Source organism: Prionailurus viverrinus, chromosome B2 (assembly GCF_022837055.1).
Source record: "Prionailurus viverrinus isolate Anna chromosome B2, UM_Priviv_1.0, whole genome shotgun sequence".
Classification (NCBI taxonomy): Eukaryota; Metazoa; Chordata; class Mammalia; order Carnivora; family Felidae; genus Prionailurus; species Prionailurus viverrinus.
This window is the reverse complement of record NC_062565.1, coordinates 47,431,915-47,459,572: the sequence shown is the minus strand read 5'-3', so window position 1 is coordinate 47,459,572 and position 27,658 is coordinate 47,431,915. Positions and strand designations below refer to the sequence as shown.

At 36.3% G+C, this 27,658-nt stretch overlaps 2 protein-coding genes across 4 annotated transcripts in view; one reads left to right on the top strand and one right to left on the bottom strand.

Moving 5' to 3' along the window:
* The window catches only part of CB2H6orf141 (chromosome B2 C6orf141 homolog), a 368,368-nt gene that overhangs the window by 170,572 nt on the left and 170,138 nt on the right, over positions 1-27,658 (bottom strand). The window lies entirely within an intron of this gene.
* Positions 1,564-27,658, top strand: LOC125165680 (cysteine-rich secretory protein 2-like). 2 transcript variants are annotated; one of them, XM_047858856.1, is made up of 8 exons: positions 1,564-1,600; positions 10,922-10,992; positions 15,869-15,985; positions 16,783-16,870; positions 21,909-22,054; positions 22,464-22,561; positions 24,477-24,565; positions 26,747-27,658. In XM_047858856.1, the coding sequence occupies exons 1-8, from the start codon at positions 1,573-1,575 to the stop codon at positions 26,872-26,874; spliced, it is 765 nt and encodes a 254-aa protein (XP_047714812.1). In that variant the 5' UTR covers positions 1,564-1,572; the 3' UTR covers positions 26,875-27,658. The 2 variants fall into 2 exon arrangements, with proteins under 2 accessions (XP_047714812.1, XP_047714811.1); XM_047858855.1 differs by lacking the exon at positions 1,564-1,600 and having other exon boundaries at positions 10,168-10,992.

Below are 27,658 nucleotides of genomic sequence, written 5' to 3'. Positions count from 1 at the left end.
GGAACACTGGTATACACACCTGATCCCAAAGCCCTGCCTTAGCTTTGGCCATCTGAGCCAGAGTACAGGATCTGAGCCATTGCTTGAGATACATTGGCTGGGGTGCGTGGGTGGCTCAGTCAGCTAAGCATCTGACTCTTGGTTTTCAGCTCAGGTCATGATCTCACGATTTGTAAGTTCGAGCCCCACGTTGGGCTCAGTGCTGACAGCCTGGAGCCTGCTTGGGATTCTCCGTCTCCCTATCCCCCGCTCGATCAAAATAAATAAGCTTAAAAAAATTAAAATAAAAAAGATACACTGTCTGATATTCCTTCTGGGTGGGCCCCTCACATCACCACGTACTTTGTCAGGACTTCTAATATTATTTGCTAAGAAGAAATCCAGAACTGGAAAATCAGGAAATCGAGAACGAGGTTTAAAAAATGTTTTGGAGCCAAACCCTCCTGAGGACATGCAGAGAAATGGTGACACCCGCACAACATCTACATACAACACACAGTTACAACTAAACTCATTTTTTAAAAGCAGTAAGTTTATCCAATTAGAATTAGAATGCATTTCATTATCCATGTTAAAGGACTAAAACTTTTCAGACAAAGGAGATAAAATCTTTCTGCCTTAAAATTTTTCAAGTCAGAAAACTACAATACATGTGACAAATTGGTTTAATGTTGACCTAGCTTCATGTTCCAGGGCCAGGCCTGACGGGCATAAATTCGCTTTAGAAGACAGTAAAATGAAGCTGTGTGAGGCACCCCCTCAATCCCTTCCTGCATTCCCTAAATCAAGTTTTCTAGGTCATTCTTTCCATTAGAGAATAGACCAAGTTCTGATATATATCCAATAAACAAATTAAACACTCTAAAATAATTACAGTAAATCCAATATTAACTTTAGATATCCTGTACAAATCAAGTCCTGCCAATAAACTAAAGAATGACCTCCTGGCCCTTCCACTGAACAATGTTAGGTTTACTTGCAGAAATGCATGCATAAGAACATGTATCTACATTCAGTTTATGTAAGCATTTCCCACAGTACTGGACACATCACAGCTCCCAGTAAGCAAATGTGTCAGCTTATGGACTCATCCAGCATCCTGGGAAATATCTGGAAGAAAGGCATTTGCTTTTGCAAATGTTTTTGCATTTCCCAGCTCCATAGAAGAAAAAGCTGTGCATAAGCTCTTCAACCTGCCTACCTCTGGACATATGGAAACACTAAATAACCACCACCCAAGGTCTACAGAGAATTCACTTCTAGGAACTAAACAGGCACTGAGAATAAATGCACACCAAAGGAGACATCTAAGGACATCACCTGAGCTGAAGAAAAGCCATTCAAAAAAAAAAAAAAAAAGCCATGTGGAGAATGACAAGATATTGCCAAAACTTCTGTTAAACAATCAGCAGTGAAATTTGAAACTATTGGTATGACAAATCCTGTTTCAGACCTGTTGACTTAGATTCACTTGCGCAACCGTAATTGGCCCAAAACAGGAAATAAGTGTAATGTATATATACTGCTCTAACCTCTTTTTCTCCACCTTCCTTCTTCCTACAGATAAAGCAGATGTTTCAGCCAGCTCTGAGAATCAGCAGTAAGTAATGTATTTATTTTAAGGTGAACATTTTATGATGCAAATACATTGATGCTTTTTCAGTGGCAAATCATATATTGTAAAAGAATCTATGATTTTTCAAAACTTAATCACTTTTATTGAGAGTAATGGGCTTAATTTTTATACTCTTTCTTAAGCTGAGAAAATACTATGTAGCTCTATTATTCCAAAAGCACTTTTAGCAAATTTAATATTTAAATTAAATTTTACTTTTCATTCTAAAATAGGTAATATAATTTCCATGTTTATGACTTTTGGAAACAATTATACCAGAACTTCCTTTCAAGGAAAAATGAATAAAGAGATATGTGTCACATACTTCCATATTAATAATTTCACTCATATTCACATCTATAGCTATGTCATTGATACAGACTATATTAAAGTAAGGATCAGAAGCTATTGCTAATAATTTTAAATCTATCAAAACAAAATTATAGCACTGACATAGAGATAAAAAAAATATCCTGAATGATTATCAGCATAACATACAATTTCTCTCGTGAAATTCCCTCAAATCAAAAAGAAAACAAAAGACTTATAAGTTTTCTGATCAAAAGTTAATCTACATAAGCAAATATAGTATCTGCTGTGTATATTTTATATAAGAAAGCAGTTTCAACAAAGAACTTTTTCTGGCAAATAAGAAATGGTACCTAATCACAACATTCAAGGAGTTATTTACCCTGCAGAGCTAAGATTTTATTTGCAAAAATATTTTATTAATGTTCTCCTCTATGGCTAAACTGCCATCCAGGGAGTTTAGGAAGGATTTATACTGTTTCCAGAGAAGATCCGGTGTTGCGTCTTTTGTCAATTAAAACCAAAATCTACACCTGCTTCTGTGTGACTCACCTTCTGGAGGAGCATCAAAGGAAATTAAACCGATGACAAGTTGCAAATGCAGGAACTACTCTATAATGATGCGTCGTGAGGTCATTTGGAACCCCTGAATAGAGCTCAGACTTGTAAGAGGAAGAGGCAAATTAGGAGGAAGGGTGTCAGACCTCTAAAGTAATGTCTAAATCAGATAGTGCTAATAATTCCAGTGATGCTGTTTAGTAAATTCAAGTAAGGGAAAGGAAAAAATGTGGAAGAGAAAAAAAAACTTGCTTTTGGGAACTGTCAAGGTGGCTACTGTTATTTAGGTATCTTTGCATATTTCCTAGATGATGATGTCTAGAAGTTTGGCAAACTTTGAACAGTATCATAGGCTGCTTTCTGTAGTGCAGACAAGTGGCTGAGATAAAGAAAGTGACCAGAATGAAGATTAAATGTGACATCTAAAGTTCAAAAAGATTGCATCAAATACTTTCCTGTGCTGTGAATGGTATGCAGATGTGTCTGTACCCACAAAGCACACATTATACATATGTGTGTTGATGCTTTTAATGACATTTTTTTCTGGTCTAAATGTTTGAAACGTTTTCATCCCCTCCTTTCAGGAGCTAGGGCTTTGAGGCCAAACTGTCTGCACTTACCCTCCGGTTCTTTTGCATGCAAGCATATGGCATTTCATTATTAAATCTCTGATCCTGGGACTGAAGATCTGTAAACTAGGGTATTGAGTCATGTAATCTACTATCTAGAGTGTTAGGAGTTTTAACGGGCCCATAAAGAGTGACACAGTGCTTCACACAAAACACAGGTCACCATATAATGGCATGATCATATAGTTCACTTAAGGCAAAGGGATATGGTCTTGAAAACATGCATGTAAAACATTTCATCTATTTATAAATTTAATCCCTCTGTATTTACTTTCATAGGTAATGATTAATAAGGATCTGGTTTTTTTGCTTCTTTAAAATTTTCCCCATATAGCAAGGTAATTTCCCCAAAGTCACATGCTAGATAATCTGTTCTTCCTCTAATGCTTTTCTATGCTACTTTGTTTTGTCTGTCTCTTAAATTTTCTATTCACTTTCATTGGCCCATTTTTCTCTTCCTAATACAACATCCAAATTTTGTCAAAACAAGTTTGGAGCCTATTTTAATAACTAATATGAAAAGATTACCAAATTAATTCTTCTTATTAAAAAGTATATTCAGTTATTCATAGGCCAATTAGAATTTTTACTAGGATTACAAAGAATTTTCATATTAATTTAATTAGGATATTAACTTTATTACATTAACACATACCATAATAGAATGAAAATCTCTTAACTTATGCATATCTTCTTTTGTGTCCTTTACTAGAGTTTAAAAGTAGTCTCCAAACATTTTTTTTTCTAATTCTTGGTTATATGGTAAATAAGCTTTATATTTTTTGTACTATTTTTTTTAAGTTTATTTATTTATTTTGAGGTGAGAGAGAACACGAGCAGGGGAGGGGCAGATAGAGAGTGAGAGAGAGAATTCCAAGCCAGCTCCACACTGTCAGTGAAGAGCCCCATGTGGGACTCGATCTCATGAACTGTGAGGCCATGACCTAAATCAAAGCTGGACACTTAACAGACTGAGCCACCCAGGAGCCCCTATTTTTCGTGCTATGAGTTGTATGTTTCTTTTTAATCTTATTTTCTAGTTGAGTGTTGCTAGTTTATGGCAATGGTATTTTTTATAGGTTGACTATTACATCTTACAAACTTTTCATTATGGTGCATTCTCCAGATAATTGGCCATACCATTTAAAAATAATACTAATATTACCTCTTCCTTTCAAGACTTACAAACATGTACTTTTTTTCTTATGACTTTGATAAGGACCTCTCTAATATGATGTTGAACAATACCAATGACATTAGTCATTCTTTTTTGGTTGTTGTTGGTCTCAATATTAAATGAATGCACCTAGAGTTTCTCCAATAACTACAATATTTGCTAGAGATAGTTAGCAATATTTCCATTACCAAATTAATAATCTCTCGTCTTATTTGTTCTTATTTTTAACTATAACTAGGGGTTGAATTTAATAACATATTTTGCCACATGATTTTTATTTAGTCCATGAATGTGATGAATTTGACCAATATATTTTCTAATTTTGAATTATTCTTTTTATAATTTTGAATTATTCTTACAGTCCTGATATAAAACTTACTTGATCATGGATTTCTTTGAAATTTGTTTTTATTTGAGTATAGTTGATACACAATGTTATATTAGTCTCAGATGTACAACTTAATGATTTGACAAGATTATATATTATGTTTACCTCAAGTATAAGCTACCATGTGTCCCATTACATCACTCTTACGGTATCACTGACTATATTCCTTATGCTTTGCTTTTTATTCCCATGACTTACTCATTCTGTAACAAGAGACCTGTATTTCCCTCTTCCCTTCACCCATTTTGCCCCCTCTGCATCCCTTCCCTTTGGCAACCATCAGTTTGTTCTCTATATTTATAGTTCTGATTTTGCTGTTTGTTTCTTCTTCTTCATCTTCTTCTTTTAAATTCCATTTATGAGTAGACTGTCTCCCTCAGTCTGACTTATTTCACTTAGTATAGTACTGTCTAGATGCATCCATGTTGTCTCAAATGGCACCAGATTTTCTCACTATATCGTTTCTTCCATCATTCCTCCAGAGTTCATGTCAGGGTGATAATACGAAGCCTGCTTATTTTTACAGCCTAACTAGAATAGAAGCCTAAATGCTTACTTTATTCATTCATTCATTCATACATACATACATACATAATTTTATTTTATTTAAAAAAAATTTTTTAATTGTCTTGAGAGAGAGAGAGTGCATGTGTGAATGGGGGAGGGACAGAGAAAGAAGGAGACAGAATCCCAATGCAGGGCTCCAACTCACAAACCGTGAGACTGTGACCTGAGTTGAAGTCAGACACTTAATCTACTGAGCCATCCAATTGACCCTATACATAATTTTAGGGAGAAATAGAATGCCAGTGGGGGAGAGGTGCATAGAAAGAGAGGGCTAGAGAGAGAGAGAGAGAGAGAGAGAGAGAGAGAGAGAGAGAATCCTAAGCAGGCTCCAGGCTCCATGCTCAGCAAGAAGCCTGATACAGGGCTCAATCCCACATGACCTGAGCCAAAATCAAGAGTCAGACGCTCAATCTACTGAGCCACGCAGGCACCCTGAAAAGCTTGCTTGTTAAATCAACCCTTTTATGAATTCTTTTCTTAGGAACTAAACAAATTCTCCCTAGTGTCTAATTTGAAAATCCTTATTTCCATAAAATGGACTTTTAAGGCAAGGTATGGCTATATAATTTTTGTAAGTTTATGTTTTTCATTAATTAGTAAGCAGTGATATCATGTCATTAGAGAAAACAACTTGTTTTTTTCAAGTGAGTATTTCAAACTTAGGGGTGCTCCTAACACCAATGTAAAGAAGAAGCTATATGCTATAATTTAATTGTGTATATAAATTTATGCTTTAAAAAGACACAATTTGCTCCGCTGCATATAGTTAGCAGTAAATCATCAACACTTGGATTTGTAAATCTTTGAATCCCTTTGACTTTTCCCTAGTCACACTCTTGAGAAATTACTGATCTCTTGAAAAGGAAAATTATGAATGGCAGAAGAAAACTGTATAAGAAGAGAGACTTGGTGACTTGCATGTAGCAAAATAACTCTTTTGAGGGCAACGATTTAGAAAGAATCTAAAGTTTGTTCCCAAGGAAATAGTCGAGGAGATATATCATGACGCACATTTAAAAATTCTCTATATGCAAGTGAATAACAAGAAGACTCTATTACTTCCCTAAATTTTTTAAAAATCTTTGCTTACTTTTGAGAGAAAGAGAGAGACAGAGTGTGAGCGGGGGAGAGGCAGGGAGACAGGGAGACACAGATTCTTGAAGCAGGTTCCAGGTTTTAAACTGATAGCATAGAGCCCAAAGCATGGCTGAAACTCACAGATAGTGAAATCATGACCTGAGCCAAAGTCAGAGGCTTAACTGACTGAGCCACCTAGGCAGCCCTCCTAATTCTTTCTAATGTTTTCTGTATGACTCTACCAAATGGAAATGCAAATAAAATGTATCCTATCTGCACGTGCTATTTAGGGAGGCCCCTGGGGGCAAGAGGTGAGGTGGAGCTAAATGCATTGGTCTTACAATATATCTGAATATCTGAATACAAAACATCTGAAATATTTATTTCCAGAGCCTTGCTCTATGCTAGATTCTTCCCTTTCCTTCTCCAAAAGTCCCAAAATGGGTCTAGGCAAAAGACAATAAAACTTTACCTTTCACTTTTGCACACATGGGAAAGTCCAACCAGCTCACACTGCGGGCATTAGAATTATGGGCTCCCCTAACAACATGCTAAGACAGGGCTGGCAAGAATCCTGTCCTTTTTCCTTGACCATGCTCAACAATATCTAGCATGCTATCATGGATAGAATGTGGAATAACTGATTGCCATTGACTTGAAAAAAAAAGGGAGGGTCTGTTTTCCTCTTTTGCTTTCAAATTTTCTAGGAGGCCCACCTGAGGCCATGACAAAGGGATGTTCATGGCCCAAGGACATTAGTGTAAGAGTGAGTCCCCTGGAGACTTTGTAAGTTTCTGCAGCTCCCTCTCTGACCAAATACAGAGTGAACCATCTTTTGCCATAGCTACTCACAATGTAGATATGGGGGGGGAAGTCAAATGTAAAGAAATTGAGAGAAAATAGAATATTAATATAAATCAGAAAAACTGAATAAAATACAAATTGACTGGGTGGGCTTTAAATGTTCCCATCCAGAGACAAGATCGGTGTTTTTGGAGTTAGCCTGTGAGTTTCTTTGGAAAGAAGAACTTAGAAATGTTCACATTCTTGAAGGATATGGTTAAAATTCAGGTTAAGAATTAACATGACCAAAGACATAAAGGGCATATGATCAAAGGACAATGAGGTATAAACAAGGAACCCCTCATAAGGAGAGTTATGAGAAAAAGATTATCTAATGAATAATATACCTACCAGGTTGGATTCCCCAGGTAATGGTAACAAAATCTGAGACACAGGAGGTCAAAAAATACATTTGGGATCAATTCCCTATGAAGGGAGGGAAGGGAAGCAAGATTGCTCCAAGATAGAGGTCAAACTGTGGTGTAGTCTAATCGGAGGCTTCAGCCAATCAATTGAAGTGCCAACAAGCTGAGAGATTTCTGCTGGGTACACCTCCACCTGAGGGCACAGGCATCCTTTACTCTAACATTACTTATCTCCCTATTAACAAGAACCATATGAAGTGATCCTATGTCACTATAGTCCAACTTGAAAAAAATTTTCAGTTTCATATAACTAGTTACAACAGGATTAATGACAATAAACCCCAGACTTCTTAACATCTATAGTGCACCCTTTCCATTATCACAATACCAGGTGCCAACTTTAGGTGTTCAGGTTTGTTCAATAGGGACCAGGTATCTCTGAGAAATGAACAATGTTTTTTTGGACACTAAGTTTATGTATTTGCTTTATACAGAATTTAAGTTAATTTTTCTTTCCATAATCTTTCTTTTCTGTCTTCAAATTTTCATTTTATTCTCCTACCTCTTCCTCTGTTCCACCTAATAATTACAGTATAAACAAAATCAACTTTTTCTTACTTCTGTAAGTGATATTTTAATGGGATAGAAGAGTTTACATTTCCAAAAATCTGTAGGAACACCTGCATAATTTGTACCCCTCATAGAACTCTCTTGCAGGAATATGCTGCTAATTTTGTGATTTTCATTCTAATTCTCTCCCTTCCTGTTCTAATTATTTAAAAAATATTATTAAATAAATACTTCATTAAATAAAAAAATACTTCATTAAAATGCCAACAAACTTCTCCACTATTTTAACAAAGTTACATATCTAAAGCTTATCATAATGAGGCATATTTTCAACATGAGATGCATATCCTAAGAAAATTGATAGATGCATATCCTAAGAAAATTACTTGAGCTCTTTAAGTTTTAGGAGTTTTATTTCATATTTGAGGGACAATAGTAGAGGATTAACTTGTTAATATTGTGTATTTTTTTTTCTAATCTTTTCAAATGTGTTTAGTAATCTACCAGCTATTTAACAGCCAGGAAAAGCTTTATAGTAATGTGCGAATATTTTTTGTCAAGGCAGAAGATTCATTAAATGCTTTCATTCTTATCAGGAACCCCAGGCCTCCAAAAAGTATAATACAGTTTAGTGGGAAATAGATATTAAGGCTAAAAGAAATCTTGGGTTCTGTCCCAGCTACACTCCAACTGGCAATGGTGCTGTTGGGAGGTCACTTACACTTCTGTGCCTCTGTTCTCTTACATGATTGTCATAATGCCTAAACTGTTAGCTACACCAGGTTGCAAAAGAAAAACAACTAATAGGCTTGACAAAGTCAGACACAGTTTCCAAAGAGCTAATAATCTTCTTCTTTTTCTAACTACAGTAATTACAGTAACACAGACTTATTATAGAAAATGCAAAAAAGAATGTCTCACCACGTGAAGATAAACTAATTCTCTTGTATTTCTGTTTGTCATTTGTTCTTTGATAATTATTTTGTGGGAGAAGGGGATGAGATCCTATTTCTGTTACTTCAGGAGAGTAATAATGTAAACATTCCCAAATCTCCCTAATATCAAGATTGTCAATATGACCATGCAATAAAATTTCTTCTCTTACCTTAAAACTACTCCAAAATACCTGTGACATGCTTTTTGTCATAGGTCCATGAGCAAAGCAAGGCTCATTGAGATATGGATGCTGGATGGGAGTCAGAGGTAACCAGATCTCTCAGTGTCTTGCTCACACATGGGCACCTGAATGCAAATCTGTAGCTCCAGAAGATTTCAAATTACCATATTTTATAGACCTTCAAACTCACTCAGAAATAACCTAACCCTCAAATACCAAATATGGGAATGTGTGTGAGACTTCTTGGGCTGCCATAACAAAATACCACAGACTGGGTGGCTTCAGAAATTTGTTTTCTCACAGTTATGGAGGTTCAAAGTCTGAGACCAAGGTGACAGTATAGTCAATTTCTGGTGAGACTTCTCTTCTTGACTTGCAGACAGCCACCTTCTCACTATGTTCTCACATAGAATCTTCTTGTATGTGTGAAGATGAGAGAGAGGAAGGGGGGGTGGGGAGAGGACTCTGGTATCTCTCCCTATATGTACGCTAACCTCATTGGATCAGGGTTCATTCTTATCACCTCATTTAATCTTAACTACTTTCTTAGAAACCCAAATACAAATATAGCCACAATGGCTTCCACATATGAATTTTGGGAGGGCACAAACATTCATCCATAACAGAAGCTAAGAATTTCCCATATACCATTTTTTAACTTTGAAGCATAAGCATTGTTTTTGTTATAACACCATCAGAGACATAACTGTTATGTCTAATATACTCCAACAAGAGAATGTATTCTAATTTATTTGGACATTTTATCTCCCTGCTATTGAGCATCTAGTAAATTGTAAGGTTTTTATCCTTATAAATATTAATGTAATAAAAATGTATGCCTAAAGTTTTTCCAGTATACATTATTATTTCTTCAGGATTCCAAGAAGTTAAATTAGTGAGGCAAAGGATGTGAACCTATTAAGGGCATCAGTACAGATTGTAATTTAATCTTAAAAGTGAGAAATCTACCTTCTGTTTTTAGATACGGAAGGAGAATGTTGCCTTTTTTAGAATTTGAGTCATTGTAATAGTGAAAGGTTTGAATGGGAATGAGTGAGGACACTGGCTACATTGGTGTAGTTGAAAGTATTAAAGAAAAGCACTTCCTTCTCAGTGGATTTACCTAGGGTTCTAGTAATGTCAAATACATGAGCCAGATTCATGGCAGGAAAGAAATGGCACATGATAATTAGTAATTTGAAGAGATCTTAATGAGGGTATATTTATGAAGGATTAAGAAGGATTTAAGGAAACCAGCAAGGACTATTCCAGTGGCATCCCAGTATTGCTAACAGTTGGGAGCTAATACTTCTCCTCAGTAGGCAATGTGAAAAAGCCATTCCTAGAATCCGAAGGGAAGAGCTACATAGACAAGACAGTGGAACTAGGGTAAAAGAGGTAGTATGTAGATGCACTTCATATTTATAGGTGTACTTCAAAGGCTTCAACCGAGTACCTCCTTTTGTTCTTTACATCCTATGAAGGGTTGCTTCTGGGTGAATCCATTATCATTCTATTGGCATCTTGTAACAAATCTTCTCTTGTTATATTATTAATGAACGTGGAATAACTGAGATCATTACATTGTTTTGTTTTGTTTTGTTTTGTTTTCCTATATTCCTCTGAAGTTCATGCACTAAACATTCTAATGCAGGTCTTTGTTCCCTTTGTGGTTTTGTTTTTTTTTTCTTTTTTTCCTCCCCCAGCCATGGCCTTATTCCTGGAGTTGCTGTTCCTGGCTCTTGTGTTGCTTCCATTCTTTCCTGCAAATGGACAGGTACGGTCAAGGTTAAAAATATTTTCAGAACGATTGAAGCAACTCTGAGGAATAGCAAGCTATTAGATCAGTTTGCAAAACTGAAAAGTACTACAGTGTCTGGTACATCACAAAGTACTCATCCGTTGCTCGAGTACTTAACACAGTTAATTTTAAGGCTGTGATGACGAGCTGTAGCCTCTAGCCACGTGAGGGTATTGAACACTAGAAATACAGGTGATCGGGACTGAGATCTGCATAAACACATGGAGAATTCAATACTTAGTAAAAAAAAAAAAGTCAAAGTATTTCATTAATAATTTTAAAATTGATTGCATGATGAAAGCATAATATTTTGAATCTGTTAAATAAATATGTTATTTGATCTGTTTATTTTTTTCCTTTTCAAAGTGGCCACCCAGAAATTAAAATTACGTTTGATACAGGGCACCTGGGTGGGTCAGTCAGTTAAGTGGTTGACTGCGTTTCAGCTCAGGTCATGATCTCATAGTCATGAAATCAAGCCCTGCATCGGGCTCCATCATGGGCGTGAAGCCACTTAAGACTCTCTCTTTCTCTCTCCCTCTGGCCCTCTCCCTCTCTCTTTCTCTCTCTCTCTTAAAAAAATTTTTTGGGTGTGCCTGGGTGGCTCAACCAGTTAAGCATCCAACTCTTGGTTTCAGCTCAGGTCATGATCTCACCACAGTTCATGAGTTCAAGCCCTGCGTTGGTCTCTGAGCTGACAGAGCAGAGCCTGCTTGGGATTTTTTCTCTCCCTCTCTCTCTGCCCCTCCTCTGCTCACTCTCTCTCTCAACATAAACAAACAAACAAAATTTTTTGTATAAGTTTGATACTGTAATTATATTTCTATTGACAGCAATGATCCACAGGTTTAAAAGCTCTCCAAATATCTTTTTTGATTTCCTTTTATTTAATTCATTACAATGTGATTTTCACAGAAAATTAACAATATATTTATATATTATATAATCTCAGATTAGCAAAACTTCTTCACATACTTCATCGCATTTATTTTCATAGTTACTGTATGATAATAATTATACCTATTTTTAAATTTAAAAAAAGAAACTTTACTAGTGATATTAAGTATTTGGATTTTTTTTTCATGGTCTTACAATTAGTACGTAAAGAATAAGATGCTCTAATTATTCCTTTAAATTTTTTTTCATCTTCCTTTTTTTTAATATAATTTATTGTCAAATGTTTATTTATTTAAGAGAGAGAAAGACAGAGTATGAGCAGCCGAGAGGCAGAGAGAGGGAGACACAGAATCTGAAGAAGGCTCCAGGCTCTGAGCTGTCAGCACAGAGCCCAATGCAGGCTCGAGCCTACAAACCGCGAGATCATGACCTGAGCCAAAGTCAGATGTTCAACTGACTGAGCCACCCAGGCACCCCTAAGCTGCTCTAATTATTTCTAATACACTGCTGCCCTTTAAGAATCCTAAGAACAGGATGAATCATTCTCTTAAGTACTTAGCGCATAGGTGCTTATACAATGTGTCTATCTTCTGATCAGAAAAAGTCTGTCACTGCTGTCTGTTTGTGCATTCTTTGTTAACTCTGAGCATACGAGAACAGCTAGGGATCCTCAGATCAAAGAGTTCAGACACTAGGTCAAAACTCACATGGCATTCAGAAATACAGTCATTATATTACCACAATTAATTTTCAGTCTGAAGATAATTTGCTCATCACCTCGGTCTTCAGTCAAAAAGTTTGCTTTCTCCCCAGTCTCTTTCTTAAAGATTTTTTCATGGTCCTTACTGCTCCTCTGTTATCTCTCTGGCCCATCTCCTGGTCTTCATTTTTGAAATTATTTAAAGGAGAGATATTTTGCTCTTTTGTACCACTAACCGTTAGCTAATCAGATTCTCTACATACTTTCTGCCCCTTCTCAAGAATGCTAGAAAACACTAATCATCCTTTATAACCCCAATCCAGACCATCTTTTACAAAGTTTTCCTAGCCTCAATCAAGAATTCACCCTTTGTTTTTTTGTATATCTAGTAGAATCCACCTATCATTTTAGTTACAATGTAACTGAAATATATGGAATTATTTTATTAGTTATGTCATATAGTCTATCAAAATAAACTTTTTAAGGATCAATAGATAGATACCATGTTAGATCTATTTTATGTTCAACACTCTTCATATTTCCTGTTACCTAATAAAAGCTCTCTTGAAACTCATTTAAAAACAACAACGACAAAGACACGTCTTCAGTAGGATTTATATCTATACAAAGCAATATAGGATATGAAGGAGGAAATAATGACTTCTTTCGCAGGGGCCAAATTTTTATGTATTTTGAAATGAAATTCTCTTAAGCAGGTTTTTGAGGGTCAATAGGAAATATCCAAGGATGTTATTTTATGCTTTAGTGTAAAGCAGAGGTTGGTCACTGTTAATATTTCACATGTGCATCCTTTCTAGCTTAGGAGTTAGTAGCTGCGAATGTGCCACATCTGTGGGTACAATGGCATTCACTATTGGTTCCTGCCTTAGGAACATACAAGCAAGCAGGGGAAATGGATGCATAAATAAATAGTGGCGATAAACATGGCTAAACCTAAACTTACATTATTTGGAGGGCTTTGAGGGAACTCATTATTGGGGTAGGAGAGAATAACTTACCCCAGTGTGTCAGGTAAAATCAACAAAGGGCCCTGTCTGTTTAGACTTTGACTTCAAACTCTTGCTCATATTCATACAACAAAACACTCATGTATTAATTTAAGTCATCAATTATCTTAACCTGTGGGAACAACTCACCTACCCTAGGCTAGACACAACCCTACACACACATACACACGTACAATGATAAAATATACCAAAAATCTCAGCAGCTGATATAATACTTTATTCTGTTACTAAAAAGGAACAGAATCAGCAATGGCCCATTAAGTAGATGACTTTGCTCCCTTTAAATGGCCTTGGAAATTTTTTGATGTTGCAAAATTATCTTTTGGGTGGCCCCATGAAATCAGATCATAATAAAGTAGATCATAATACATATCATAACAGGAAGAATGATTTTACTAGAGTATTTTTAAGTACTTTAAATTTTTTTTAACTTTAAAATTTTAAACTTTAAAAAATTTTTAAGTTCATTTATTTTGAGAGAGAGAGAGAGAGACCAGGTGCAAGAGCTTAAGCAGGGGAGGGGTGGAAAGGGAGAGAGAAAGAAAATCTTAAGAAGGCTCTGCGTTGTCATTGCTGAGCCCAAAGATGTAGGGCTTGAAACCACAAACTATGAGATCATGAGCTGAGCTGAAATCAACAGTTGGTGGCTTAACCAACTGAGCCACCTAGTCGCCCCTTACTAGAATATTAATAAACTTTGAATCTGAACATTCTTTCTCCAAATACATTCTAAATACATTATTTCTCTAAATACAGGACATGTCAGGTCAAAATTTCCTTAAAGTCTAGGATGAATCTTGAGCTCCACTCTCATCCCACCTGCTGCAGCCTGATCAAATGTGAATCAAGGTGTCTTAATGTTTCCATTGTGTACCTTTATGGTTATAAAATATTATCACTCATATGGATAGAAGCAGCACATGAAGAGTTCCTTGAAACTAGAAATTGACATCTGTGGCCTCAGAGAATATTCTAATTTGTCATGCTCCGAACTCCATTACCATTCTCAAGGCTTTAAACTGCTTTTTCTTATTTGTCACAGTTTTGGCTCTGGTTCATTGGCAATGCTTAGTAACTACTGTTGGCTTGAACTGAATGCTTCTAAAGTGATCATTGTTCCCTGGAATTAATATTTACTCTTAAATGCAATTTTTTAAAAGTAAAATACAGCAAAATGTTTAACAAGCAAATTCATCTTAGGAAATATGAAATCGCCACATACAGGAAAGGGAGGAGGCCACTGGGCTGGGGCGCCGGTCAGGGAGACTAAGGACAGAATCAACTACATAAGAAATGGAGGAGGGTAGGCACCGAGGAGAGAACCAGAGGCCAAGAGAATGGGGGCTGTGGACCTAGTTAGGGAGAAGGCAGGGCACTGGGGGTTGGACAAAAAAAATCAAAATAGTTTGGCTATGTGGGGTGCCTAGAGTGTCCAACTTTGGTTTAAGTCATGATCTCACAGTTGGTGGGTTCAAGCCCAGTGTAGGGTTCTGTGCTGACAGCTTGGAGCCTGGATCCTGCTTCAGATTCTGTGTCTCCCTCTCTCTCTGCCCCTCCCTGCTCATGCTCTCTCTCTCTCTCTCTCAAAAATAAATAAACATTAAAAAAAAAGTTTATCAAAATAGTTTGGCCATAAATCATAAACACACTCTGTTTCTACAGTGGGGAAAGGGAGAAAGAGTAAAAGGGAGGAGAGGCTGTTATGAGGAGGGGCTATGGGGGTCCTACCGCCCTGCTGTGAACCCCCTCCCCATCCTAACCCCTTCCCTCTATGTCTGTGAATGCATGTGTCTGTGTGGGCCTGTGTGCAGACTTCCCTATTCCCCTCCCCACCCACACCTCACCCCCACCCTAATTGCTGCCACTTAAGTTGCTGCTAGCTGTCATTCAGCTTCACTCCTCTGCCCAACTTCTTCAGAGGGGGAAAGGGGAGGAGTGGGGGGGGAGCAGCCCCCAGACAGCCCTGCCGCCACCCTCCCCCTCCACTTCTACCAGAAGTCCTGGGGAGGGGGGGAGGTGGTAGGAGTCGGGGTCACAGTATTTTGTGACAACCACTCTGTTGGCAAACTTGCGACCCTTCAGGCCCTGCATGGCTTTCTGGCAGTCAAACAGGGAGGTGAACTCCAGGAAAATCCTTCCGCAGCTGGGCACCTCAAAGCTGTCCAAAGGCTGAGGGACCAAATTTAACAAATGTTAAAATGGTAACCATAATTTTATTTCTCTTTAGGATCCATCCTTTGCTGCTTTGTCAACTACTCGAACACAAGTCCAAAAAGAGATTGTAGATAAACACAATGAACTAAGGAGATCAGTCTCTCCACCTGCCAGCAACATGCTAAAGATGGTAAGAGGCAGTGATAAAGGCTAGTGATGTGAAAAGTCACGACAAGAGCAGGGAGCTGGTAACTGACATCTCTTAAGTACCTTGTGCTTACATAATTTTGCTTCTATTTTGCTATTTCATTTGAGCTGTGTTATGGACAGGACAGAAATTAATTTTCCTTTATATGGTTAAATAATTTGTCAAGGGCTATTAGGTTGGGAAGGCAAAATTAGAAGCCAAATCTTCAGACATCAAATGTGAAGCCATTACACTTTTTTGTTCACTGTCTTCCCTAGTCTAAAATAAAGGAGTCCCCTTTCCTTCAAAATCAGTGCCATTAAGAGTAAATAACAGTCCACTTTCCAAGGCATAATCCATAAAAGTTAGATCTCTCCCATTTGAATGCAATGGGCTGTAAGTGGAATTGGGAATAATCTGGGCCAGTTATTACTATTGAAGTATAATTTAAATACTTCAATATATTTGATGAGTATTTAGAGTAGCACTATTACTAAAAATCCTAAGTGTGTTTCCTCTCCTATCATAAATTGTCAGTGTTATTGTATCAGGTATTTCTCTCACTAGACACATCATTTATGAACTTCTTTTCACATGGAAATTGGCACTGGGGCCCATAAACACACACACACACACACACACACACAACTAACAAAAAGATCCTTCATACCAAAGACAATTACATAATATATCTATAGAAGCTTTTAAAATAGTGCAAATCAGTCTACCAATCAGACTATAAAGCATATGCTCTATTGGAGTTGAATCTTTAAGTGCATTTTTTTTCTTGTGACATTTAGGAATGGAGCAGAGAAGCAGCAGCAAATGCCCAAAAATGGGCAAACAAGTGCACTTTAAAACACAGCAATGCAGAAGACCGAAAAACCAGTACGTAAATGAGCAAATATCTGTTAAATAAGTGAACAAATAAAACAATATTAGAAAAATCAAATACAATGGGACATTCAGGGATGCTGAAAAAAGACTTAGTGAATAAATGTTGCTCTTTTTAAAATCAAAGTATCTGTATAGGGAGGGATCATTATAGATACCATTTTGGGCTTGTTGATTGCATTATGCCAAGAATTTCTGAAGCAATACTTCATTTATCACTCTGAACCAGCTCATGAATAAACAGGTCATGAATCATCATTTCTCCAATTTTAGAAATTATAAGATAAGGACAGGGGAGGAATGACTTCCCCAAGACACAATCTGAAGTATCCTTACTGGAGAGTTTCATGCTTTGGGCAGGCTTATTGATCTCTGATCCACTGCCCTTTTTTGTGATATTGTGTAGCTGTTTGGTGTTTTGATATCTCCTCATTTTGTATTCATAAAATATACTGGATTATGTTGAATTTTTCCTGAATTTTGCTGTAAACATACCTAAACTTTTTAAATCATGATTAATATTTTGTGTATGTTGATTCAGTTTTTAGTTTTTGATAGTCAAGTACTTTATATAGACTGTGTACCTGTAATGCATAGAATAATGTCATATGCAAAAATATATATAACTTTCAAGAATTAGAAAAACTATTGGAGAAAACTTCAGTGCATAAACTGTTCATAAAATATTCATTTACATTATTAAGCATGACAGGCAAACCCAGTTGGAAAGTACTGAATAATTACTTGTAACTTCAGTAGAACTACTGTTATTTATATTGCTGATGCCAAAATTATAATGAAATTAGGTAACTACATTCAGTAGAAGCTTAAAACAAATGGTAGTAACATCAAGTTCTGTTAGATTCTTAGTTTCTTTCCTTCCATATTAAAGAAAATTCCCAAGAATATTTTATACTCTCTTTAAGCAGCATGTAAACATTATATTTTAATCCACCAAAATGTAAATATTAAGTGAGGCCTGAAATGATAGGAAAATGTTTCTGGGCTTCAAGGCATTTCATTCTTTTTCTAAATTAATTTTATTACAGCAACAGTGCTTAAGAACACTTAAGCACATGAGACCTACATTCTTGACAAATTTTTAAGTGTACTATACAATGCTGTTGACTTCAGGTACAATGTTGTACAGCAGATAGCTAGAATTTATTCACTTTGCTTACCTGAAATTTATTGATTAGTAAGTTCCCATTTCTCTTTTCCCTCATCCCCAGCCACTACCATTGCACTCTTTGATTCTATGAATTTGACTCTTTTAGATACTTCATATAAATGTATTCATGCTTGTAGTTGTCTATCTGTGACTGCATATTTCACTTAGCATAATGTCCTCAAGGTTCACCCATGTTATCACATGTTGCAAAACGTCTTCCTTTTTTAAAGATGAATGATATTCCATTGTATGTATATATCTCATCTTGTCATCCATTCCTTTGTCCATGGACATTTAGATTGTTTCCAAATATTGGCTATTGTAAATAGTGTTGCAATGAACATGAGTGTGCTAAAATCTCTTCAAGATCCTGATTTCAATTCTTTAATACTCAAGAAGTGGTGTTGCTGGATCATTTTGTAGTTCTACATTCAATTTTTTGAGGAACCTTCATATTGTTTTCCACAGCAACCACACTATTTTTCATTCTCACCAGCAGTGTTCATGATTCCACTTTCTCTACATCCCTACCATTACTTGCTGTCTTTTGTTTTTTTGATAATAGACATCCTGACAGAGATGTAAGGTGATATCTCATGATTTTGATTTACATTTTTGTGATGATTAGTAATGTTGAACACCTTTTCACATACATGTTAGTCATCTGTATGCCTTCTTTGGAGAAAAGTCTGTTCATGTCTTGTGCTCAAAAAAATGGGCAGAAAACATGAAGAGACACTTTTCCAAAGAAGACATACAGATGGCCAACAGACACATGAAAAGATGCTCAACATCACTCATCATCAGAGAAATGCAAGACATCACTTCACACCCATCAGAATAGCTAAAATAAAAAACACAAGAAACAACAAGTGTTGGAGAGGATGTGGGAAAAAGTAAACCCTGTGCACTGTTGGGAATGCAAAGTAGTGCAGCCACTGTGGAAAACAGTATGAAAGTTCTTTGAAAGTTAAAAATAAAACTACTTTGTAATCCAGTAATTGCACTATTGGCTGTTTACCTAAAAACTACAAAACCGCTAATTCAAAGGGATACATACATCCCTATGTTTATAGCAGCATTATTTACAATAGTCAAATTATGAAAGCAGCCCGTGTCCATTGATAGATGAATGTGCAAAGAAAAGAAAAAAAAATATATATATATATATATAATTCAGCCATAAAAAAGGTTTGCCATTTGCAACAACATGGATGGGGCTAAAGAGTATAATGCTAAGCAAAATCAGTCCCAAAGAGACAAATACTATATGATTTCACTCATATGTGGAATTTAAGAAACAAAACAAACAAGTAAAAAGAGAAAAGGAAAAAAGAGAGAGAGAGACAAACTAAGAAAACGATTCTTAACTATAGAGAAAAAACTAATGGTTACCGTGGGGTGGAGATGGGGAATGGGTGAAACAGGGGATAGGGATTAAGGAGGGCACTTGTCTTGATGAGCACAGGGTTATGTATGGACTTGTTGAATCAGTATATTGTGTGCCTGAAACTAATATAACACTATATGTTAACTATATTGGAAAAATAAATTAATTAATTAAAATAAAATAAAATAAATAAAATGCTAAATGAAAAATGATAAAAAAATATACAGAAAACAAAACAAAACAAAAACAAATCTTCTGCCCATTTTTAAATTGGGTTAATTTTTGCTATTGGGTTATATGAGTTCTTTATATACTTTGAAAGTTAACTCCTTATCAGTTATATGCTATGCAAATGTTTTCACTGTTTCCACAGGTTGCTTTTTCACTTTGTTGATTGTTTATTTTATTTTGCAGAGCTTTTTCGTTTTGTGCAGTTCTACTTATTTATTTTAGCTTTTGTTGCTTATATTTTTAGTGTCACATTCAGGAATTCATTGCTAAGATCAATGTCAAAGAGCTTTTTCCCTATATTTTCTTCTAGGAGTTTTACTATTTCAGGTCATATGTTTAAGTCTTTAATCCATTTTGAGGTCATTTTTGTGTGTGGTGTAATTTAGGTGTCCAAAGTTACTCTTCTCCATGTGGCTGTCCAATTTTCTCATCATCACTTCTTGAAGAGAGTGGGGTTTTTTGCCCATTGAGAAGAATTAATATTGTTAAAATATCTATGTTACCCAAAGTCATTTATATACCTGTTGGCTGGTTGTACATATTCCTTGGAGAAATGTCTGCTCAAGTTGACTGTGTTCACAAAAGATCTTTAGTCAGTTCCTCAGGCAGCCCCCATAAAAGATGGAGATTTAGTCATCCCATCCAATTCTTGCTTTCTCATGGAAAGGCTAGGAGCTAGGGTTTTTTATCTGCTCACTCTGTGCTGAACCAAGAGAGTCTATGGCTACTGCCAGCCCAAACCTCTATCTGTTCTCATTTGCCCCAAGGAACTAGATTATGCTAGGTCTAGTTCGCATTCTCAGAGACACAAGTCAGAAGCCAGGCTTTGGGGCAGCCTCTGGAAAGTTTGTGGCATTGGATACCCAGACCAACTCTTCCCCCACCCCTACCCCCCAAGGAGAACCAGGTAGCTGTGGTATTTGTTCGCTTGCTCTTTTCTGAGCTGAAGAGAGGAGCCATGGCATCTACCAATACAAAACACCATCTGTGTTCTCCCTCCAGGGGGGCAACACTGTGCCAAAGCCATCAGAGCTCCAAGACTGGCAAGAGAGATGTTAGCTTTTTGGGAAGCCCTTGGGAAATAGCATTGGACACACCAATCAACTCTTTGCTTCCTCAGGAAAAAGAAGCTGAGAACTAAGATTTTTCATTTGCTTGCTCTGTGCTAAGCCATTGGGAGGAGATGTGATATCTACCAGTCCCAACCACCATCTCCATTTTCCCCCAGATGGCTAGCCTGTGTCTGACAATCAGAGCTCCAAGACTAGCAAGACAGAAGCCAACCATCTGGGAGTTTTCCTTAAGGAAAGGTTGGGGGGCTGGACAAATGAACCAACTCTTTCCTTCCCCTGGGAGAAGCTGAGAGATACAGGATCTCTTCCTGATCATATGGCAGAAACTGTGCTGAGGATAGGCATTCTAGCAAGAAGGTGTCCTAATTTCCCTACAGGCTTCAGTTTGTCTGGGTTCATATTCTCCCAGGGTATAGAAGCCTTGCAATTAGTTTTGGATTTCTCACAAGGGCAATTTGTTTGGGAATTGTTGCTGAATCAGTGTGTTTGTCGGGGGAAGGAGAATCCAGGGCTTCCTACTCCACCATCTTGCTGATGTGACCCTCTGCAAGGCTCTTCTTACCTACTTCTCTGAGGAAGATTTGGTCTGATGACATTCTGATTTATTGATTAAGGGAGGATCCAAAAACTTTGAAAACTGCCATCTCCCCTGATGTCAGTTGCCTCTTAATTGGGACTCTTAAAGACTGCCTGTAGAACATTTTTTCCAAGTTCACACAAAAATCATACCATAAACATTTACTCAGGGTCCAATATATGAAAAATATCTGGCGAAAGTAGGCATGAAGAAGAAAAAAAAGAATAAAAGTTGGTCACTACCCTTTGCATGCTTACAATACAAAGCTGAGACTACAGGAAACATTACACATGTGAAGAATTTTGCATGGAAAAGAATGCATCTCTGACACCCCAAAAGGAGAAGGGTTTTTAAAGCATAAGATCTTCTCAACCTATTCAAAATTTTGCATGTTCGGGTCAGCCTCAATGTGGTAGACAGATTTGTCTTCCATTCAGCTTAATAGTTGGTAAGGACAGAAGCTGTTTTATTACATGTTAAGAGTTGGCAAGCATAGGCACTGTTTGAAAGGCAACATCTTTGTGTTCGTTTAGTTAATTTCTTTTGCCATGGCATGCTTTATTGCTTCATTGTGATCTGGTTCTCCTTAGGTACAAGCTGTGGTGAGAATCTCTATATGTCATCTCACCCTAAGTCATGGTCAGCCCCAATCCAAAACTGGTATGATGAGAAGGACAATTTTATCTATGGTAAGGGAGAAAAGACTGCTGGTGCAGTTGTTGGACATTATACCCAGGTAAGGAAAACAAATTAAAATACTTCTGCCACAAATGTTCTAATATAGAAAGCTTCTCCAAATTATGACCAACCCGTGTTCAATTTGTGTGAGAATGTGAGTAGACCTAGTAGCCTTGGTGTTGGCCAGTACTTCATCTAAAGCTGTCATTTATTCCTTGGCTGGCAGAACTCTTCATAGGGAAGTACACCCTGTATTTTCCCAACATTATAGATGCATAAAGTGAGGAATGTATATGAAAATTCAGTATTTTAAAATGTGTGATTTGCTTCAATAATTGAACTAATTATTTCCACAAGGCAATACCATAATGGTAACTTTTTTTTTTCAGTTTTACAATTGGTACTATTTGTTTTTCAATATTTTCCCTCTTTCATGTACTCTCCTATGTTCCCTTCCGGATTTGTAGGTTGTCTGGTACTCCTCTTACCACGTTGGATGTGGAGTGGCCTATTGTCCCAATCAAGATATTCTGAAATATTACTATGTTTGCCAATATTGTCCTGCGTAAGTATACGCTTTAGAGCTGAATGCCAATAATCCCATCTGCAATTTAATATTTTGAAATTTTTGTATATTGAACAAACTACAATACAAAGAATATTTCAATAAAAAGAAGGAATTGTGTCTTTGGAAATGCCTTTTAAGTTGAGATACATTCAATTTATCAGAGAAGACACCAGGTTTTCAGTTCCAAGTGTAAAATCTGAAACTCTATTTCCCCCAATTACAGAGTGACATCTTTTCTCTCAGTGACCTTTCCCTTGGGCTCACAGCTAATCAATGAGCATGGGTAGTGTGCATTTCTGTGGATTTGATGTCATCGGTTCTCACTAACTTCATACTCTAGGAAGGTGGCAGCTTGATGGTTAAGCAAGGGATGGACTGGGAAACTGGGAATGGCTGATTGTGATTTCAGCTCTTTCTGCTAAAATGTTCCCACCCCTGCTTATCTAAAATGCTACCTATGCTATTACCATCACAGATGATTCATTCATTGGCTCTCAAAGGTTTTTCCAAGAGATCTTTAATGTATTTCAGAGTCCAGGAGAGAAGAACATCCTTAACCCTTGTTTTTCAGAAGTTTGCACAAAATCTCCATAATGAACCATCCTTTAAGGTCCTGACTTGCAGCAGGAAATGTGTTCTTTCATCAAAGATTATGTTTGAACTTACCCAGAATAAATTCTGTGGATATACTGAAGATCTAATCTCAACATATCTGTTAACCTTAATTTCTTTAAATGTTTGAAATTCCTTGCCATCGGGGACAGGGGGACCCCTAAAACCAAGCTATCTTCAGGCTTTATTTTGAGACTGTCGATAACCCAAGTATATGGATCTCCCGTTTGAGAAGTATGACTTCCAATGCCATCTTCCTGCAAGGACCTATGAGGGTTTAGTAGAAAGAATTGAAAAGTTCCTAGGAGAATGCATCTAAAGTCACTGTCTGGCTCTAAGAAAGGAGGATCTGACGCCAGGTATCTGAAATGAGAGTTGGAGTGAATAATGAGGGAAAGCAGGGGTGAGAGAACTTCCAGAACATATTTGTGTCTATTTAACATTTTTCCAGGGGCTCACACACACTAGGGTATATTCTTTGCAGGGGCTGAGATTTAGATGCATGGCCTTGTGTTGTTGGCCTACTTAGAGCAATCGAGATTTTGACTGTCTTGTATTTTCAGATAATAACGGCCAATCGAATAATATTCACCAACGAGGGGTAGACTAGTCACTGTAAGACCAATATACCTTAGCGATTAGTGTTAATAAAACCATTTTTCTAACATTCCCTCTTTTTTAAGTATTAAAATCTTACACACAAAACCTCTAGACATTCAAAAATCTTCCTGTCACCCCTACTCCCAAATACAACACACCAAAAACCACTTGAAAATCATCACCCCCATCTAGAGGCCAAAAGCATCCTGGGCTTTACCTTCTCTAGTTCATATTTAAAAATTATCATATTTTCTTTTTTAAATGTAACATTACATGTAACTTTAAGCATTTTCCCTATGGCAACCCTTTCTTTCCCAGGAACTTGCTGTCTCTCTAAGAAATATGTTTTATCACCAGCCAGCACCTTGGGGTACATTGCTTTAGCAATTGACCACATCTTCTGGGTGAGAAAGAATGTTGCCATGTTGAAATATACTCCAAAAATTTTAGACCCCATTTATCCCATTTCAGTGTCTCAGGCTGGGAGATTATGGTCAAGGAAGTAAGTGAATGTGTGAGTTATTTTCTTACTTTACATTGGTATCTGAGTACATTTTGGGAATTTTAGTTTTTCAGTTATTTGACATGATTAAAAACACTGAATAAATACTCAGGTATTTGTGGTGATAGGTGCCACCCTGGTAGCATAAACTAAACTGAAAAATGAAAAATGTTTGACACTTTGTATTTCAAATTTCAGTGGTAATCATCTTAACAAGATAAATACACCCTACCTAGAAGGAAAGCCTTGTGCCAGCTGCCCTTATGACTGTGACAATGGACTATGCAGTAAGTTCGAAGTCATTAACTTGCTAGTACATCTAATAAAATGGACTGACATTTTTTTTAATAATTAGGAAATTTCAGGCATCTGAATGGCTCTGTCAGTTAAGCATCTGACTCTTGATTTTGGCTCAGGTCATGATCCCAGGTCAAGCCTCATGCCAGGCTGACAGCGTGGATCCTGCTCAGGTTTCTCTCTCTCTCTCTCTCTTTCTCTTTCTCTCTCTGTCTCTCCATCAAAATAAATAAATAAACATGAAAAAAAGAATTAGAAAATCTTCTTATTGTAAACCAACTTAAGCAATTCCCTCATGCAAAAGACAAAAAATATTCAACAGAGGGTGTTTAATCAAAAAATGTACACAAGCCAGTATCTATATTTATTTGTAACTAAAACCCTGTAACCATATATAACCTAAAGAAATATCTACCATCAATGTATATTTGTGCTTATGTTGGACTCATTACCTATTGGCATATATAAAAATGTTTCTGTGAAAATATTCATTGTAATTGAATGTTTTTCCTGTCAAAATTAATGTAATTGTAGCAAAATTTCATTATTGCATTTTAAAAAGAGAAAATATGTACAAACATAAAGGTATGAGATCACAGATATGGTTCAGTCCAGACACCAAGCATTTCTTATACACCAATGAGTTCATTATACTAAATTCATTTTTCCCATAGTACAGTTAGAATCAAGTTTAATTTAATAACCATTTGCACTTGTGTTGTTAGTAATTTTTATATACTTTTAAAATGTCAATCAAATCCTTGTATAGCAATATTAACTCACAGAAGTCTAAAAAACATTTTAGCAAAAAGGACTACATTTAGTGTCTTTTTCTCATTTTCAGTGTTGTTATGAATATAAATACTAAGAGTTGGTATTTTTGTTTGGTTGGGATATGTCATTAAATTATTATGAATAGTATAATGGACCCATTATCTGAGATTTTTACCTTTCAGATGCATTCACCAGACTAAACTGTAGCATTCTCAGTATACTAAACTGTATACATTCTCAATTGTATAGCTCCAATTCAGAATATTGATGATATCAAAGCTATACATCAATTAAATAAAATACTTACACGTCTGATGAATACTATTTGTTAATGGGTTTGGAATTTATCCTGTTAGTAATGAGCAACCAATTGAAAGATTTTTAAACAGAAGAGTGATGAAGTCAGAATTGTGTTTTATCAAGATCTGGCAGTAGTATGGAGAAACAAGTGGATTCAAGCCAGCTTGGAGACTGTTGAAAACATGGGTTCAAAAGCCAAATGGATGTTTTTACTGCATTAGGACAAAATGAATGAAGAGAAATGGACAGTAATGAATGACAGGAAAGAAGTAGAATGGCTACTGTTTGTTACTTGCATTTGTTGAGTGCTGATAAAAAGTAGAGAGCCATGAGTTCATATTGATTCCCAGTATCTGGTTTGAATTATTTAGTAGTTAAGTTTCATTTCTCTGATACTGGGGGTGTTGAGTTGGGAGTTGGGGAGGGACTCCAAAGGAATGCCAAGTTTGCAGGTAAAGTGATGAATTTAGTTTGAGAGTTAATTGAGTTTGTGGCCACTGAGGGACTTCAAAGTGGAAATGTCAGATAATTGTAGTAAAATTCCCTCCCATTTTTATATCCACATCTTCTCATAATCGTTTATTATTCTTGAAAGAAAAACTAGTGGCTCTAGCATCTAGATGGAGCAACAGTGTCTAATATAACTTTTTGCAATGATGGAAATGTTCAATCTTTGCACTGTCCTGTAAAGTAGCCACTAGTCAGATTGGTCATGGAGCACTGGGAATGTAACATGTGTCACTGATAACCTGAAAATGTATTTTCTTAATTTTATTTAATTTTAATTAATTTAAGTTTAAATTTAAACAACCTCATGGCTAAAGGCTACAATTTTGGACAGTGCAATTTTAGAGACTCATTTACTTTTATTTTACTTTGTTTTCTGAGGAAGAAAAGTAGGTCAATTCATCTTAGAAACATTTCAAAAAGCTCAAATTTTAAAAGAAGTGGTGGATTAATGTGTCCCTTGACATCATAGTGTAACGATGCCAACTTGTTTTTTCAATTGTGTTCTCCCCACTTGCATTGAATGTATTGTTTGTGTTGCTGCTATAGAGGAAAATTATAATGAACTAATTTCTTTGTTTTTATTTCAGCCAATGTTTGCAAGTATGAAGATAAGTATCAAAACTGTAATGATTTGAAGAAAACACTAACCTGTGACCATAGTCTTCCCAAGGACAATTGCAAGGCTTCCTGCTATTGTAAAGATAAAATTTATTAAATACCCAATACAGACTGAGGGGGGCTGAGTGGAGAAGGGCCACACTATCTACTTAGATGTGACATTAGCAAAGATATTGTCAGCATGTTGGCTACAAACTTGATTCCAAGTAATAAGGAGTCTTTTTCTCTTGGATCTACTTTTTATTTTACAGAAATTTCTTTCATCAAAGGATTAAAAAGTTACATAATCTATGATTATATTATCTGTTGCTCATGTAAAAATTATGAGCGATAAGGAAATTCTGAGAAGCTATTACAGACAAGAGGAGACTAAGAAAACATGAAAACTAAATGGAACGTGGTCTCTCAGATCAGATTCTGGAACACAAAAAGGTCATTAATGGAAAAAGTGGTGAAATCTGAATAGGGTCTGAATTGTTTTTGATAGTAATGTCTCTTTCTTATTCTTGACAAATGTCCTAGGGTTATACAAGATGATAACATGAGGGGAAACTGAAACTGGGTGAAGAGTATATAGGAATTCTCTGCACTATCTTAGCAAAATGTCTATAAATCTAAAAATACTCCAAAATAAAAAGTGCATTAAAAAAAAAACACTTTTCGTGGCTCCATAATGCTTGGAAAATTCTCCTCTTGATTATCTGGTTATTCTTTCTCAGATACCCCTCCCCCAGTGTCTCTACTCCATTGCTAAATGTTTGATTTTATTTTTTCATGGACCTTCCAGATAATACCAATGATTGGACTGTCAAATTAGACTCATATCCTTATCCAGTGTCAAGATTCACTATTTCAAGGACAGGAATAGTCATGGGGTAAAG